We start from the raw sequence: 14,926 nt of genomic DNA on the forward strand, positions 1-14,926 counted from the left end.
TTTAATACTTCTTGTCATCTCAATCTATCTTTTGCTATAATAAGCAATTATAATTTTAAATAGACACTACACGTGAATATAAATTGGTCATTGCTATAAACTTCTAATACCTGGTTTAAGTTTTAAATAGAAGTTTGCTTACTTGTTGGATTTTTTTTCTTTTTTGAGAAGGCGTCTCACTCTGTCACCCAGAATGGAGTGCAGCAGCGCGATCTCAGCTCACTGCAAGCTCCACCTCCCGGGTTCACGCCATTCTCCTGCCTCAGCCTCCCGAGTAGTTGGGACTACAGGCGACCGCCACCACACCTGGCTAATCTTTTGTATTTTTAGTAGAGACTGGGTTTCACCCTGTTAGCCAGGATGGTCTCGATCTCCTGACCTCGTGATCTGCCCACCTTGGTCTCCCAAAGTGTTGGGATTACAGGAGTGAGCCACCGCGCCTGGCCTGTTTGATTTTAAATCCAAGCAACTGTGAGTTCCATGAAGGTGCACACTGTCTTTCGTGTTCACGGAGGTATCCTTGGTGCTCAATTAATAGTATTTGTTGAATAGATAAAAACATTATATAGGACAGGATTAGCATAACATTGAATATGGACAGTCTTTTGCTTGAAATATCAAAAATGTGTGCTTGGATATGTTCAAGTTTAGTTGAGATATCTATGTCTATATATCTGCATCTAGTCTCTCTCTCTCTCTCCGCCCCCCCCCCCCGCCATATTTTAAGTAAAGCTAACACCTTTTTGTAGCTCTAAGCCATATTCCATATTCTATTAAATTAGCAATGGCGGGTGGCTCAGCCAAATGCAGAAAAGCAAAGCGGGACACACGGTAGAGTGAAAGACCGTCAACCTGGATCCACACTGACACTCACCCAGCTGGATGAACTGAGGCTCACTCTTCACCCCAGGCCCAGCCCCAGTGCTGGCTGCCACTTCCACACTGTATCGGATTCCAGGAACAAGAAAGGGAATGACCACAGAAAAGGTGGAACCGTCCACTGTTTTGTTTATGTGGTATCGAGTTTCATTGCCCAGACACCAAACCTGTAAGAAGCGAAAATCAAGCTGTAAATTACCTAAATTAATGCAAAGATCAACACAGGATTGCAGTTTTAGACCCAGACAGAGTTCAAAACTGTCATGCGCTACCATCAGAAGTTTCCAAAGTCATTTTTCCCTAAAATCTAGTTCTATGAACAATCTTCTATTCAAATTTAATGTTAAAAGTTGTTTCGGCCGGGCGCGGTGACTCACGCCTGTAATCCCAGCACTTTGGGAGGCCGAGACGGGCGGATCACGAGGTCAGGAGATCGAGACCATCCTGGCTAACACGGTGAAACCCCGTCTCTACTAAAAACACAAAAACTAGCCGGGCGAGGTGGCGGCGCCTGTGGTCCCAGCTCCTCGGGAGGCTGAGGCAGGAGAATGGCGGGAACCCGGGGGGCGGAGCTTGCAGGGAGCTGAGATCCGGCCACTGCACCCCAGTCCGGGCGACAGAGTGAGACTCCGCCTCAAAAAAAAAAAAAAAAAAGTTGTTTCAAGGTGTCTTTATTACTTTCTCATATACTTTTAAAAGGTTATATCAGTAAGTCTACAAATCTGTGCTTGAACGTAGTAGTTTCCATCAGCCTATTTCATTAAGATTTCTTAACAACAAGACATTATTTGCCAAATAAATAAGTAGCTTGCAGACAGCTGTGTCTATGCAGATCAAGAAGAATACCATTCAACATTTGCATTCTAGGCATGACACAGATGACCAGATATTGTAAAACAAAAATGAGTAGGAAACTCCAAGTCTCGTACTTTACTTCAATCGTTCTCTGGCATCAACCTGTCTGGCACTGACATTGGCACGTCACATTTTACAAGGAGTAGCTGATTGAAAAGGAAGGAGAGCTTCTGAATACGCTAGAGCAGTTTGCACAAATATGATTATTAAAAACAAAACTGCACACAAGGGATAAGTCTCATCCCAGGATTCTATTCACCCTCTGGTACACTGAACTGTATTGTCAGTGAGGGAAAATTCGCCCTCTGATCTTCTATTTAAATGGGATGCTTCACAGCATCCACGAGATCATAAAGAATAGCAATACATATTTGATGTGAAAAAAGCATTCTTCTAATGGGTAAGTTAGAGTTACCTGATTAACTTGGCTAATAATATTTGTGATCGAAAACTATTCTCAAGAAATTGAGATTTTCAAACTATACTATAATCCTTGTTTTAAATTTCACTAAAAGATTCATCACCAAGTGATCTTCTGCGATGTGTAAGAACTTGGATATGGTGCATGACAATGTTCAAACTCAGTTTCCATAAGAAAATGATCTATAGAAAAACATGCTCATTATTACTATTATTATTTGAGATGGAGTCTTGCTCTGTCGCCCAGGCTGCAGTGTAGTGCTGCCATCTTGGCTTACTACAGCTTCCACCTCCTGGGTTCCAGTGATTCTCCTGCCTCAGCCTCCTGAGTAGCTGGGATTAAAGGCGTGCACCACCACACCCAGCTAATTTTTGTATATTTAGTAGAGATGGGGTTTCACCATATTGGCCAGGCTGGCCTCTCAAAGTGCTGGGATTACAGGGGTGAGCCACCACGCCCAACTGACATGCTCTGTATTCTTTATGATGTCCTCAAGCAATATATACCATTCACTTTCAGTAGACAATTGTCTACACTGTAACAGGAAGTGAGATTTAAAAGAAATCTAAGCATACCAGTCTTCTCCATCATTTATCCTTTTACTTTTTTCTTTGACAGTTAATATTATTTTAATATAATTTCAATACATAATACCCAGAAATGGTCAGACCCTGTATGAGGAGCCGGCCACTTGGAAATAAAGACTCTTCTGTGATTGTTTCTAACCCCAATTACATCACACAGCTGAACCAAAGCCACAAACTGATTTTGTACCAGTCAATCAGGTTCCGAAAGGCATTTTATTATTTTAAATTGACCGTGAAGTTAAGTGAAATCCACCCTTTTGCATTTCTTCAGGAGAGAAGTGAGTTTTGACTCTTAGGGGAAAATGCCTACATTCTACAATTTAGCTTGAGAGCTGAGACATCATCTCATTTTAAATCCTTAAAAATCTTCCCTAACATTCAATTTTTCTAGACTAACACATAGTATCCTGTCAATCCTCAGTATGGAGACAGCCTTGAAACTCTTAAGAAAACACTTAAAAGTACAGAGACTTTTAATACCTCAATTATGCTAGAAAATCTTATTTGAAACATATTAAAACATCCACAGTGCACTTATGGCAGTCTTTTAAATACTTTAAAAACCACACTGTTAATATACACACATTTCATAAAGAGATTTCTCAATTTGTTTTTAAAACTATTTTGAAAATAAAATAAAACTCAGCTCAGGATACTTGGTTACTGTACGGATTAATTTGCTACTCAGAAGAACATGTACAGTCTTATTTGGGCCTTAACTAAGAATGCACATCAGAATCGCCAAAAGATTCACCGAAATATATGTCCAAGGGCCCCTGTCAGACCAACTGAATCAGAATTTCAACATCACTGACTAAACAAGAAAGCGTTTTAAAAATAATTTACATGTTGCTATTTGGACCAGGAGATGGCGCCAAATATCCACAAACAAATCCCAGCTTTTTCTTTGTGAATGGCGGGGGCTGCCCATCAGGACATTCACACACATACATTAATCTCATACCTTATACTCTTGGACCATTCCATTTTGGGTGTCTTCTGGAGGTGGCTGCCAACTAACCAGAATTGCAGTTCCGTTTCCATCATTCTTCGATACGGTTACACCTTGGGGTGGGGCACTGGGTGCTATTAAATTGTTTTAAAAGGTAGGTTATTAGAATGTGCTAGAGAACACTGAAAGCAGGTTATTAATATCAAAACCAAGAATAAATATATTAATATTATATCAACATGTGCTTTTTTTTTTTTTTTTTTTTTTTTTTGAGATGGAGTCTCCCCCTGTTGTCCAGGCTGTAGTATAGTGATACGATCTTGGCTCACTGCAACCTCCCGCTCCCGGGTTGAAGCCAGTCTCCTGCCTCAGCCCCCTGAGTAGCCGTGATCACAGGCGCCCGCCACCACGCCCCGCTGATTTTTGTATTTTTAATAGAGACAGGGTTTCACCACTTTGGCCAGGCTGGTCTCAAACTCCTGACTTCAGGTGATCCACCGCCTCAGCCTCCCAAAGGGCTTGGATTACAGGCGTGAGCCACTGTGCCCGGCTGCATATGTTTTAAAGATGTATTTCATCCAAGTCTGAAGAGTCCCAAACTACCTAAGGTGTTCCTCACTCAATGCTAATTACCTGCCACTGTGAATTTTCCATAACCAAACTTAAACACCTTGTTCCCACCAAACATCCCAGGACAATTCCTATTTCTTCTACCCTGTAACTCTAGTCTCATGTTCTCCCTCAAAATGTTCAAAAGTATGAAAATGAATGTTAATCATTCATCATAATTATTTATACAGCCAAAGTGACAAGGACATGTTGGGAGACATCCTGCTGTAATTTAATGTAATCTTTTACCTTTATGTAAATATTGTTTAATTTCTAGGAATAGGGTGGTCAGCTATAGTGGTTTGTCTAGAACTGAGGTGTTTTAAGAGAGATGAGATTTCGGAAGAAAATGTTAATCCCAGAAAGTCCTGGGCAAATCAACACATTTCTCCAATCATGGATCAAAACAAACAAACAGAAAATGCTGACTAGAAAATAAACCAAATGGAAAACAATTGCTTTTTTAAATGTGAATTTTAGTTCTGAATAATTAAATTTCTGTATGTCATTAAGTAATATAATGTTCACATTTGCACATTTGTACGTAGGCCACTATTGAAGCAAGTCAACTATTATAGCATTTTGCTTTTCTAGTTTTCTAAATAAACAAATACTGTTAGCAAAATGTATGTTCAATATCAAGAAAGTTAATAATTAATGCCACTCTTAACATTATAACAATTTAAATTAAGCCAGTACAATCCTAACAAATATAATGCAATGCATGGAAATCATACGCTTCATCATACTTGCCTTCTTCCAGGGTTTTGGCAAACTTGATTTCACTATCTGCTCCTTGAAATTCATTAAAAAAAGGGCGAGCCTTTATTTCATAGTTGACTCCCTTTCTGAGATCAGGGATAACCACACTGTTTTTGGTTGGGGTCCTCACTTCAAAAACCAACCAGTCTGATTCTCCGTGGTTGGCTCCAGATGGCCGATAGAGAATTTTATATCCTTGTATATACTGAGACTGTTGATCTACCTATTAAAAAGACAAGTAAAATGTAATTATTCATACTATTTTACTGGTTCATTAGAAAACAATAAAAATTAAATGTTATAAAATGCACAAAATTCTGTCTGGCTTCATCCCACATTCTTACACAAGAAATGTGTCAGAATTAGAAAGGAAAAAATAAAACTCATCGGAAAGTGGACAACATGAGTGTGCTCATAGAAAATCCAAAAGAATCTTCAGCTAAAACATTCAGATACGTAGAATACTGAAAAAAATCCACTATCTTTTGTAAGGCGATACAAATTTCTGTGGCATTAACTTCTATGCTTCACGCAGAAAAGTGAGGCCTGATGGCAGCTCTAACACTGCACGTAAGACACGCCTGGGCCAAGGGGATGAGAAGCTAAAATGTCTGATTTTAAAAGCCTACTTAACACTACTTGGAAATATCTCTAAGTTTAAAAGATTCATGTAATAATGATCCTATCACAAGTTACATATCATAGTTAATACTATCTGTTTCTTAAGTTCACTACTGCAGCACAATAAGAAAAAAATAGGCTCAAGATGCAACATTTTTCTGTTTAAAGCCAAACTAATAAGCACTGTAATAAACAGTGCTTACACTATACAGTTATCCTTAATGTACAAGTAGGCAGCAGATAGTTACGTGTTATATGCATTATAATGATCTCCCAGACGCTTAGGAAAACTGAGATCAAATATTGGAACAACTCACTGTCCAGTGCACTTCGATGGAAGAGGAGGAAAGGATGGCAGGGTTGTGGAGGTGCAGAACAACATTCCCCAGCTCTCTCTGGACCTGCTTGTGGTCCACCCCCTGACTTGTTGGTGGAACATCTATAACAATTCAAGAAAACGGTGTCAGTTTCTACGCAACGTCACTGGACTGAATGAAAGCATGTAAAACAAACTTTTCATTCATAGCAACTCTCAGTTAAGTAGAATACAAGCCAGGTTGTGATTCAGAAAATAATAATAATAATTTAACCTTTTTATTAGGATCAGGAAAGTAAGAGGGGATAGAGATACACAGAGAGAGAGAATGCAGAGGACATGTATTATAGAAAGTCAAAAAGAGCAGGAAGCAAAGACAACAACGGCAAATAGCAACATTTAGTGGCTCCTCCTACCATGCAAGGATCACTTTCCTGGTGAAAATGAAGGCACTAGTGCGATGCCCTCTGAGTTTATGAAAACCTTCTGTAGTCATCCTAACTATGCAAGACAGAAAAGAGACTGCAATTGCAGCAGAGTGGCTACGCAATGGGAAGAAAGGAGATATGGTTAGTGAAAACCAAGAAGAGAAAGAAGTCAGATACTTTACATCATTAAGATGAACTCGGATATTTTCTCATATAAGGTTTATGGTAAGTTAGTGGCTACAATGGAGGTGATGCAGATGCCACCAAGGAAGTAAAATAAAATCAATCTGATTAGATTCATGAGAAAAAAGTACTTAACATTTATGTAATTGATGATGATTTAGTTTAGTTATTGTGTCATCGTAAAGAAGGTTTAATAAAGAGTTCTTAATCACAACAGCCCCCAAATTTTAGAAGGGAAACTAAGAACACAGTAAGAGTGAAATGGCTACTAACACTAACTTTTTACATAAGCTTCTTAAAGTCTACACTCAAAAAACATTTGCCCATTTCTGAAGCGGTTTTCTAAACAGGTAAGTTTTGCTTTGTTTGTAATAGTAACAGGGAATACATGGGAGGAAGTGAAGAAAATGTTTTTTGGACTTCAGAATTCTCTTTCTCAAAGTATTGTATCTGGGCATCTACATTCCAGATTATTCCACATTATATAAAAAAAATTAAAATGAGAATTTTAGTTTACTGAATCATTAAATACCTTCAAAGAATTGATCTTGGGTAGAAAGCAAAAGCAGGAATGCTAAGAATGAGATTGCTAAGTATCTCAGATGAAGTCCAGGGAAGCTAGGCAAGTGGAAGAAATGACATCAAGACTGACATCAAACACTCTTACATATTGTTTGGTTGTTTTTATACTTAACCTAGAAATTAAGCTGATAAATAAGCAAGATGAAAAAAAAAAAAGAACTGGGATAATTCTGTACTTCATCTTACTTTACCAGTATTTTTGGCTAGGATCTGCCCTCAGGATAACTATTATCACAGCCTCTATGTAGTAAACACTTGACCATCAGCTTTCCATCTCTTCCTTATCCACTGGTCTCATTTGCTCCTATGACTTAAACTGCCATCCATTTCTAGGATGAGACTGAAATCCTTGGAATAAAACAGACCTGGGTTTGCACACCACCTCAGCAACTTAAAAACCGCATAACATTGGAACCATTTCTTAACCTCATTATTCTCCAGTTTCCTTGTGCTTCAAATGGTGATATCAAAGGCAGCTGATCCTGAGGGCTGTGGTAAAAGCTGTCTTGTAATAACACATAAAAAGTGCTTTTCCTGAGAGCAGGGACTGTGGACCATGGTGCATAGCACAGTGCCATACACATAGGTGTTGCTTAATAAACATAGGTTCAATTAAAATGTATTCACATATGGAAAACACACACATTATGCCAACTTCCAAATGTCTCCCTCATATGTAAGCTCCCATCCTCACACAATCATCTCCCTTTCAGAAAGTCTCCTCAAATACAGAAATAACCATTTTATCTGTAACTGCCATGGTCTGCATCCCAATCCCGAATTCCTCTGATATGAGATAAACCCACTAGCCAGTTCCTTCATGAAAATTGCTAGATTCTCCCACCTGGTACCCATGACAGCAACAGGAGTCTATAATATCATAATAGAAATGCTCACATCAGAGAGAAAAAGGGAAAATGACGCCTAATAAAATAACTTTGAGAAGTTTACAAATTGATCCTCTTACTGTTTTTGTTCTCTACCTCCTGAAAGAAATGTATGACAATGCAAAAGGTCTTTCCCAATATTCACAATTAGACTTAAGGAAAACCTACCTGTTCCAGCCAACTGTTTCCCCCAACGTTAAAACTTCACATACACAACCTCTTGGGGGAGACTATCCGGCCCCATTCATTGATAAGAACTGATATCACCTTAGGTATGATATATATGTTCTGTGTATCTGTACATATTCTTTTAAAACTAGGGCTCAAGAATGATGCAGACAGGACACGCGGGTGAAGAATCGTAGCAACGAACAACGGTAACAACAGCCGCATCTCAGCGACGATGACCACCACCCCCACCTGCCAGGTGCTCATCCAATCTTCCTTGCATCATCAAATCTTGTCTTTGGGAAAGCACACGTTGATCACCACATAACAAGGCTCTAACTCCAGACATGACATAGGTCTACCTGATTCCTGTACAGGGAACCTGTGCCCTATATCTGTGCACCATTAGCTTTTGACCCCAGCTCATTCATATGTATCTACACTTGGGGAAGATTTTTTGGCAACCATATTCCAGAAATGGTTAGAGAAATTATGCCTGCTCCTTCATGAATCACTTTCCAACAAGTCCTTCTTGAATTTCCTCACCCCTCATTTTTCTCCTTACTGTGTATGCGTTCTGTTCCCTCCAGTGAAATTTTTTTTGCAGGTTATTCCCCAGGTTCTTATTACGGTTATAATCCTGGGCTTACAGCCTCAAATGAAGTCCAAGAATAGGTAAGATACGTGCCTCAATTTTACTTCTCATGGGCCCTTTGCTGTTGCCTCAAGCTAGAATAAGCATAACTCTTCCATATGGCAGTTTCTTAAAATGTTAAGGAAAAGATGTCATGTCTGCTCTGATGTTATTATTTTCTGGCCTAACCATGCCCAGATCCTTGAATGTCTTTTCATATGATGTGATTTTCAGCCTTTCGTGCGGCCTCATCGACTATCCTTATTGTCCTCCCCTTAAAAGTCCATCTGAAAATGTAGTGTCCAGAACAAACACATTACTCCGTTCACGAACTGAATAGTTCTAAGTAAAAAGAGAAAAATTACTTGATCCAGGCATAATTCTAGTGCCAGCTAAGATTACATTTGCTCTCTTGGCAACTACATCCCTCAGTAGGTTCAGACGGGTGTTTAATTCAAAGTCAGACCATTCTGAGAGCCCTGACACACACACATATACCTCCCGTAAGCCTGCTGTCTTTAGTCTATCCTTTTACAGCTAACTTTTTAAACCCAAGTTCAAGTACCAGACTTTTTAATTTGCTCTATTAACTTTAATAGTGAGCACTCTCCCGTCAGTCCAATCTGCTGAGCTATACGTAATTCTGATTCTCTCATCTGGCACACTAGCTGTCTTTCTCAGTTTTATGATACCCTCAAATTTTATGAACTTCCTTTTAGCCCTGACACTAAAAGACACACAAGTCCAATACCAGATTTTATGGAAAGTAAAACACAAATCTGCATCTTATGTACTTATATGTTGATTAGTTAATTTAGTCCTTATCCAATCCTGCGGAATGGGTATGTGCAGCCCCATTTTAAAGGTGAGGAAACTCAGAAGGGCTGACTAACTTGCTCAAGGCCACGCAGCTAGTAGACTGAGGAGCTGAAATTAAAAAAATGTCTTTGATTTCACAATTGTACACCTGTTTCTCTACATTTCCAGTCTTCCAGTTGACAAGGGTGCATTATACTTGGATTGCTATGGCTTGGCTGTGTCCCCACCCAAATCTCATCTTGAACTGTAGTTCTCATAATCCCCACGTGTCACGGGAGGGACTCGGTAGGAGGTAATTAAATCATGGAGTAGTTACCGCCATGCTACTGTTCTCCTGAGAGTGAGTGAGTTCTCATGAGATCTGATGGTTTTATAAGGGGCTTTGCTCACTTTTGCTCGGCACTTCTTGCTGCCACCATGCGAAGCGGGACGTGTTACTTTCCCCTTCTGCCATGATTGTAAGTTTTCTGAGGCCTCCCCAGCCATGCTGAACTGTGAGTCAATTAAACCTCTTAACTTTATAAATTGTCCAGTCTTGGGGCAGCTCTTTATTAGCAGCGTGAGAACAGACTATACACATAGTTCCACTAGCTATGCATAGACAAAGGCAAATTGACAGAAATGTTAAAAAGACTAAATGAATGTTCAGACAGAATGCTAACTCACTCCTCACTTACAAATGAGGTTACATATTACGGAATCATGCATGTGAGTACAGGACAAAACAGAGTTAAGCTGCAGTCGCCAAAAACTTTCAGTTAGAATCTACTGGCTGGAGACCATTGTACTGGGGACAAACGTTTAAATTCATTTTACAGCTGTCATTGGGTCTACATTCTTTACAAATGTGTATCTAATATCAAAAACCCCAGACTGCCTTAAGGCAGGCTGCAAGTATAGTAAAGCTCCTGGAGAGGTGATTCATAATAGCAAGTAGGAGCTATGGGTGTGTTACACTCACACCAGAGACACACTGGGCATGCTCTACAACTTGGTGTGCTTTTTCTGCAAATTCTGAAATGAGAAGTGCTTCCAAAAAGACTGTTTATGTACATACTTCAAGTAACAAAACAGCAACATGGCTGGCAGACCCCTCTCCCAAACCAGCAACAAAGGAGTTTAAGTCTCAGTCATCTCGTGTATAACTTGTTTCTATTAAAATAACCAAGTCTATTTTTTTTCTTTTTTCCTTTGTTTCCTTAAGATAGAAACACTATCCCTCTGTATGTTGAGAAAATAATTTTATACTTCGAATCATTCCCCTCTAAAATTACCTTTCTTTACTAATATAAAAACAAGCACATTTTATTTACAATGACACGTATTTTTTTTCCCAAAAATAAAAGGTCAAGGATGATTCAAATTCATCTTTTTTTTCCAGTATATTAATTTTACTCCTATTAGAGCACTAAAATAATAGGATGAGCAAGAGTGTGGAGAGATGAAAATAATCCGTCTGTTAAAAGCTAAAAGTAATTTCTGTTCACAAAAGATAAAATGTGGAATACCCAAAATTTGGTCCAAAGGAAGAAAATTTCCAGTTTTAAATGTTCTAGAAGTAGCTTTAAACATGTCCGTTTTGCTTTTATCTGGTTTTCGAACCCAGCTTTGACCAAAACGTAGGTGTTTTTCATTTAAAAGTTTCTTATATCATGGTTCATATATAACTGACAATAAAGACAGGTCAAACAAAATAAAGACCTAAAGTATTTTCTCCATGCTTGTTGGAGTTTAACTGGACAGAGGAATTAATAACAAGCTTCCAGATAGCTCCTACATTCACGTGATCTCAAGAGAGTATTATCTGATTAGGATTGTAATCTAAAAATTCATCCAGAAGGTTATAAGTACTGAACTTATATATAAATAAAACTCAGTTAATTTTAAATACAATTATAATATGACTAAGATTGTACACCTATATGTTACTATATTTAAAATTCAGGAAATCGAATGGAATACACAAATATTCACTTATTTTTAAATTTATGGGTCCTAACAGGTGTATACATTTATGGGTACATGAGAAATTTTGATATAGGCATATAATGCTTAATAATCACATCAGGGTAAATGGGGTATCCATCACCTCAATCATTTATCCTTTTTTTGTGTTACAAACATTCCAATTATACTTTAGTTATTTAAAAGTGTTCAATAAATTATTGTTGACTATAGTCACCCTGTTGCTATCTAATACTAGATCTTATTCATTCTATCTAACTTTTTTTTTTTTTTTTGTACCCATTAACCTTCCCCACTCTCCCCACAGCCACCCTACTACCCTTCCCAGTCTCTGGTTACCATCATTCTACTTTCCATCTCCTCACATCATATTTTTGTCTTAGTATATTTGTAATTTTATGAGAAACAGTTCTCTTTGTTAATCCATCTTATGTGTGTATGCTCAGTCCAGAAAATAATAAAGTTTGTAGACACTGTGTTTGCATATTAAAAATTAATTAAGCAACTTGGGCAACCTGAACAACAGATTGTAAATGTACAATTGTAGCATGTAACACAAGTCATTTGTGCATTTATAACATCTAAGGATAAGTAGGTGTCACAGGGTTAAGTAAATCAATATTTACCTTGTGTTTTCACTGGATCTGATATTTGACTTGGATCACTAATTCCATATGCATTAGCTGCCCTCACAAGGAAAAGGTAAATTGCATTAGGTTTGAGTCCTTTAATGGCAAATGTTTCTGTTTTCACATTCTCTGCTACGGTCTGCCAGCTGCTACCAGATGCATGGCTAAGGACAGACACACAGGTTAGAACATGCGTATTTAATGGCGAATCAAAAAAGAACAACTAGGAAGCATCTCCTTCACTCTACCTGAAGGCTTCTATAATATAAGATGTTGGAGTTGCTCCTGAATTCAAATTTGGTTGCCATGATAATGTTACTGTATTTCTGCTGACATCTGTAACTTCCGGTTTTGATGGGGCACTAGGGATTAAATTTGGGTCAGTGGGTCTTGGAGGCTGAACTGGAACTCCAAATTCTAAAAAATGGGAAAAAAGGCCAAAATAAAAGATGTTTACACATACACAGGTAAGCATATAAATGCAGATAACATATTCATACACCTACTCAGGGAACAGGACATTTACTTCATTAATATCCCAGTAAGTAAACAACTGCATTTTAAGCTTCACTTTAAGGGAAATATACCATTTAATTTACCTTGGACTTCAATGTAGGCACTCCATGTTGCTTCACCACTTGGGGTTGATGCAATGCAGGTGTACCGACCAGTATCACCCAGCTGAGAAGGCAGACAAAAAATAAATATTTGGAAAAATCAAGAACTCACTGGGCTGGAAAAGCAATTACAGGTTTGTATGTGATCCATGAATATGGATAACTGCATTAAAATTCACTAACCAGAAACTTCTCCTTAATTGAATATATTTTTATTGAATGTGAGGGAAAATATTACATCAATATAGAAAAAAAGAGATTTTATATGATTGTTCTAATGGTAGAATAAGAAATATTTAATTGCATTAGCATATATTATCATCAGTCTCAGGGACAATAATTCCTAAGGTAAGGCATACAACTCTTCAAATTCAAAGCATTAATATTTATTGCTAAAATATATCTTTATGTTTAATAAGTCATATAATAAGGCTGATAAAGCTTAACCAATGGCTATTCTTGCCTTCATATTTTATCAGTTATACCTATATGGATATATGAGATCAACAGAAAAAGGATGGGAATCACAGAATTTTTTCTTAAAAGATTGACTTTCCCGGGTTTTAAAACCTGTAACTTACGGCAGTGTAAGAAGTACAAAGCCAAACTCGAGTTGGAATGAACACTCTCGCTCCCCTTTAAAAACTGACTGACAGAGAGCAAACAGGTCACATGTTCAATTGTGAAATCAGCAGCAGCAGAATAAACCCATCTACTTCTGCTCAAGCTAATAACTGTCTTCAAGTAACATCTGATAAAGAAACAATGTTGTCATCTTGCTCTGGCAATGCAATAAACAAGTCACAAAGTAGCACAACATATTAACCATTGTGGCACTTAAAGTGAACTGTGATGCGGATCCCGTACTCCAAAGGAACCACCCACACTAGGAAATCAAGCAACAGAAAGTTATGTTTATTGCTGTCAGGACCATTCTTTGATATGCCTCAGGAGCTGGTCTGATCTTGACCTAAAAAAAGAAGAAAAATGAAAACAATAAAGTCCTGAAAGAACAGGCATGGGATGTCATGTCCTGAAAGAGCAGGCATGGGATGTCATGCCCTGAAAGAGCAGGCATGGGATGGCATGCCCTGAAAGAGCAGGCATGGGATGGCATGCCCTGTGAAAGTAAATCCTTAAATGATTCCTACAAACCTGTGGGTTTTCCATCATTTAGCATTCTGATTTGAATTGTACACTCGGTGTGTACATGACTTTATGGCTTTTGTTGCATATATAGTTTTGCCATTGCAAAATGATGAAACAAATACTTACAATAGAACAACTATCGAAGTATAGTTGCACATAAAATGATACAGGGAAAGATCTTAAAAGATGCCTTATGGAAGGACTACATCATACCACTACTTTGAAGACATTTATTCTCTCACAAACCCTCATCTAGTTTCCTCGGTAGGTTCTCAGAAATCCTTTTTTTTTCTTCTCCTCCATATAATCTTAAATTACCTGCTATGGACTAAATTATGAGTTAAATCATCTCAAACATATACAATGAAATATCTGAAAAAAATAAAACATCAAATTAAACATATATTACTACTCTTCATTTAACATTTCATTCACTGCAAAGTTTGAAATTTCGATGCCAGTTGTTGGAGGCAGAAACAAAGTGAAACAAAACAGGAGACCCCAGGTGCCATTCCAAGGTACCTTAGCATAGCGGATCTGCAGCGCTCCGTTCTCCAACTGTTTGATTCGAGAGTCTTGGGTTGAAACGAGGACTCCATCCTTTCTCCACAGAATTGTGGGCACTGGACTGCCTGTGGCCACACAGCTGAGGACTAAAGTGCCATCCACAGCTACAGTCTGATTCACGGGACCTTGTCGAATAACCGGGGGAGGCCGATCTGCAATCACTGCCAGAAGAAACAACAGGAAATAGATTTCTGCAACTGGAAGCAATTTTCTAATCATCCAAGCAACAGCAGTTGCTCTAGGCTTTGAAACAAACTAAAGATAATTAAACACGTAATTAAAGGAGGAGACACGCA

At 38.3% G+C, this 14,926-nt stretch overlaps 1 protein-coding gene across 5 annotated transcripts in view; it reads right to left on the bottom strand.

Annotated features, from left to right (window-relative positions):
* ROBO1 (roundabout guidance receptor 1) overlaps nt 1-14,926 on the bottom strand; it is a 1,191,260-nt gene that overhangs the window by 60,721 nt on the left and 1,115,613 nt on the right. For all 5 annotated transcript variants that reach the window (XM_030939682.1, XM_010368545.2, XM_010368544.2 and 2 more), the window contains 8 exons: nt 14,586-14,791; nt 12,897-12,978; nt 12,546-12,714; nt 12,295-12,461; nt 6,004-6,125; nt 5,057-5,288; nt 3,707-3,828; nt 875-1,046 (listed from right to left, as the gene is read on the bottom strand). In XM_030939682.1, coding sequence (XP_030795542.1) covers nt 875-1,046; nt 3,707-3,828; nt 5,057-5,288; nt 6,004-6,125; nt 12,295-12,461; nt 12,546-12,714; nt 12,897-12,978; nt 14,586-14,791 — 1,272 coding nt within the window. The remainder of the gene's footprint in view (nt 1-874; nt 1,047-3,706; nt 3,829-5,056; nt 5,289-6,003; nt 6,126-12,294; nt 12,462-12,545; nt 12,715-12,896; nt 12,979-14,585; nt 14,792-14,926) is intronic.

This window comes from Rhinopithecus roxellana, chromosome 1 (assembly GCF_007565055.1).
Source record: "Rhinopithecus roxellana isolate Shanxi Qingling chromosome 1, ASM756505v1, whole genome shotgun sequence".
NCBI classification, from domain to species: Eukaryota; Metazoa; Chordata; class Mammalia; order Primates; family Cercopithecidae; genus Rhinopithecus; species Rhinopithecus roxellana.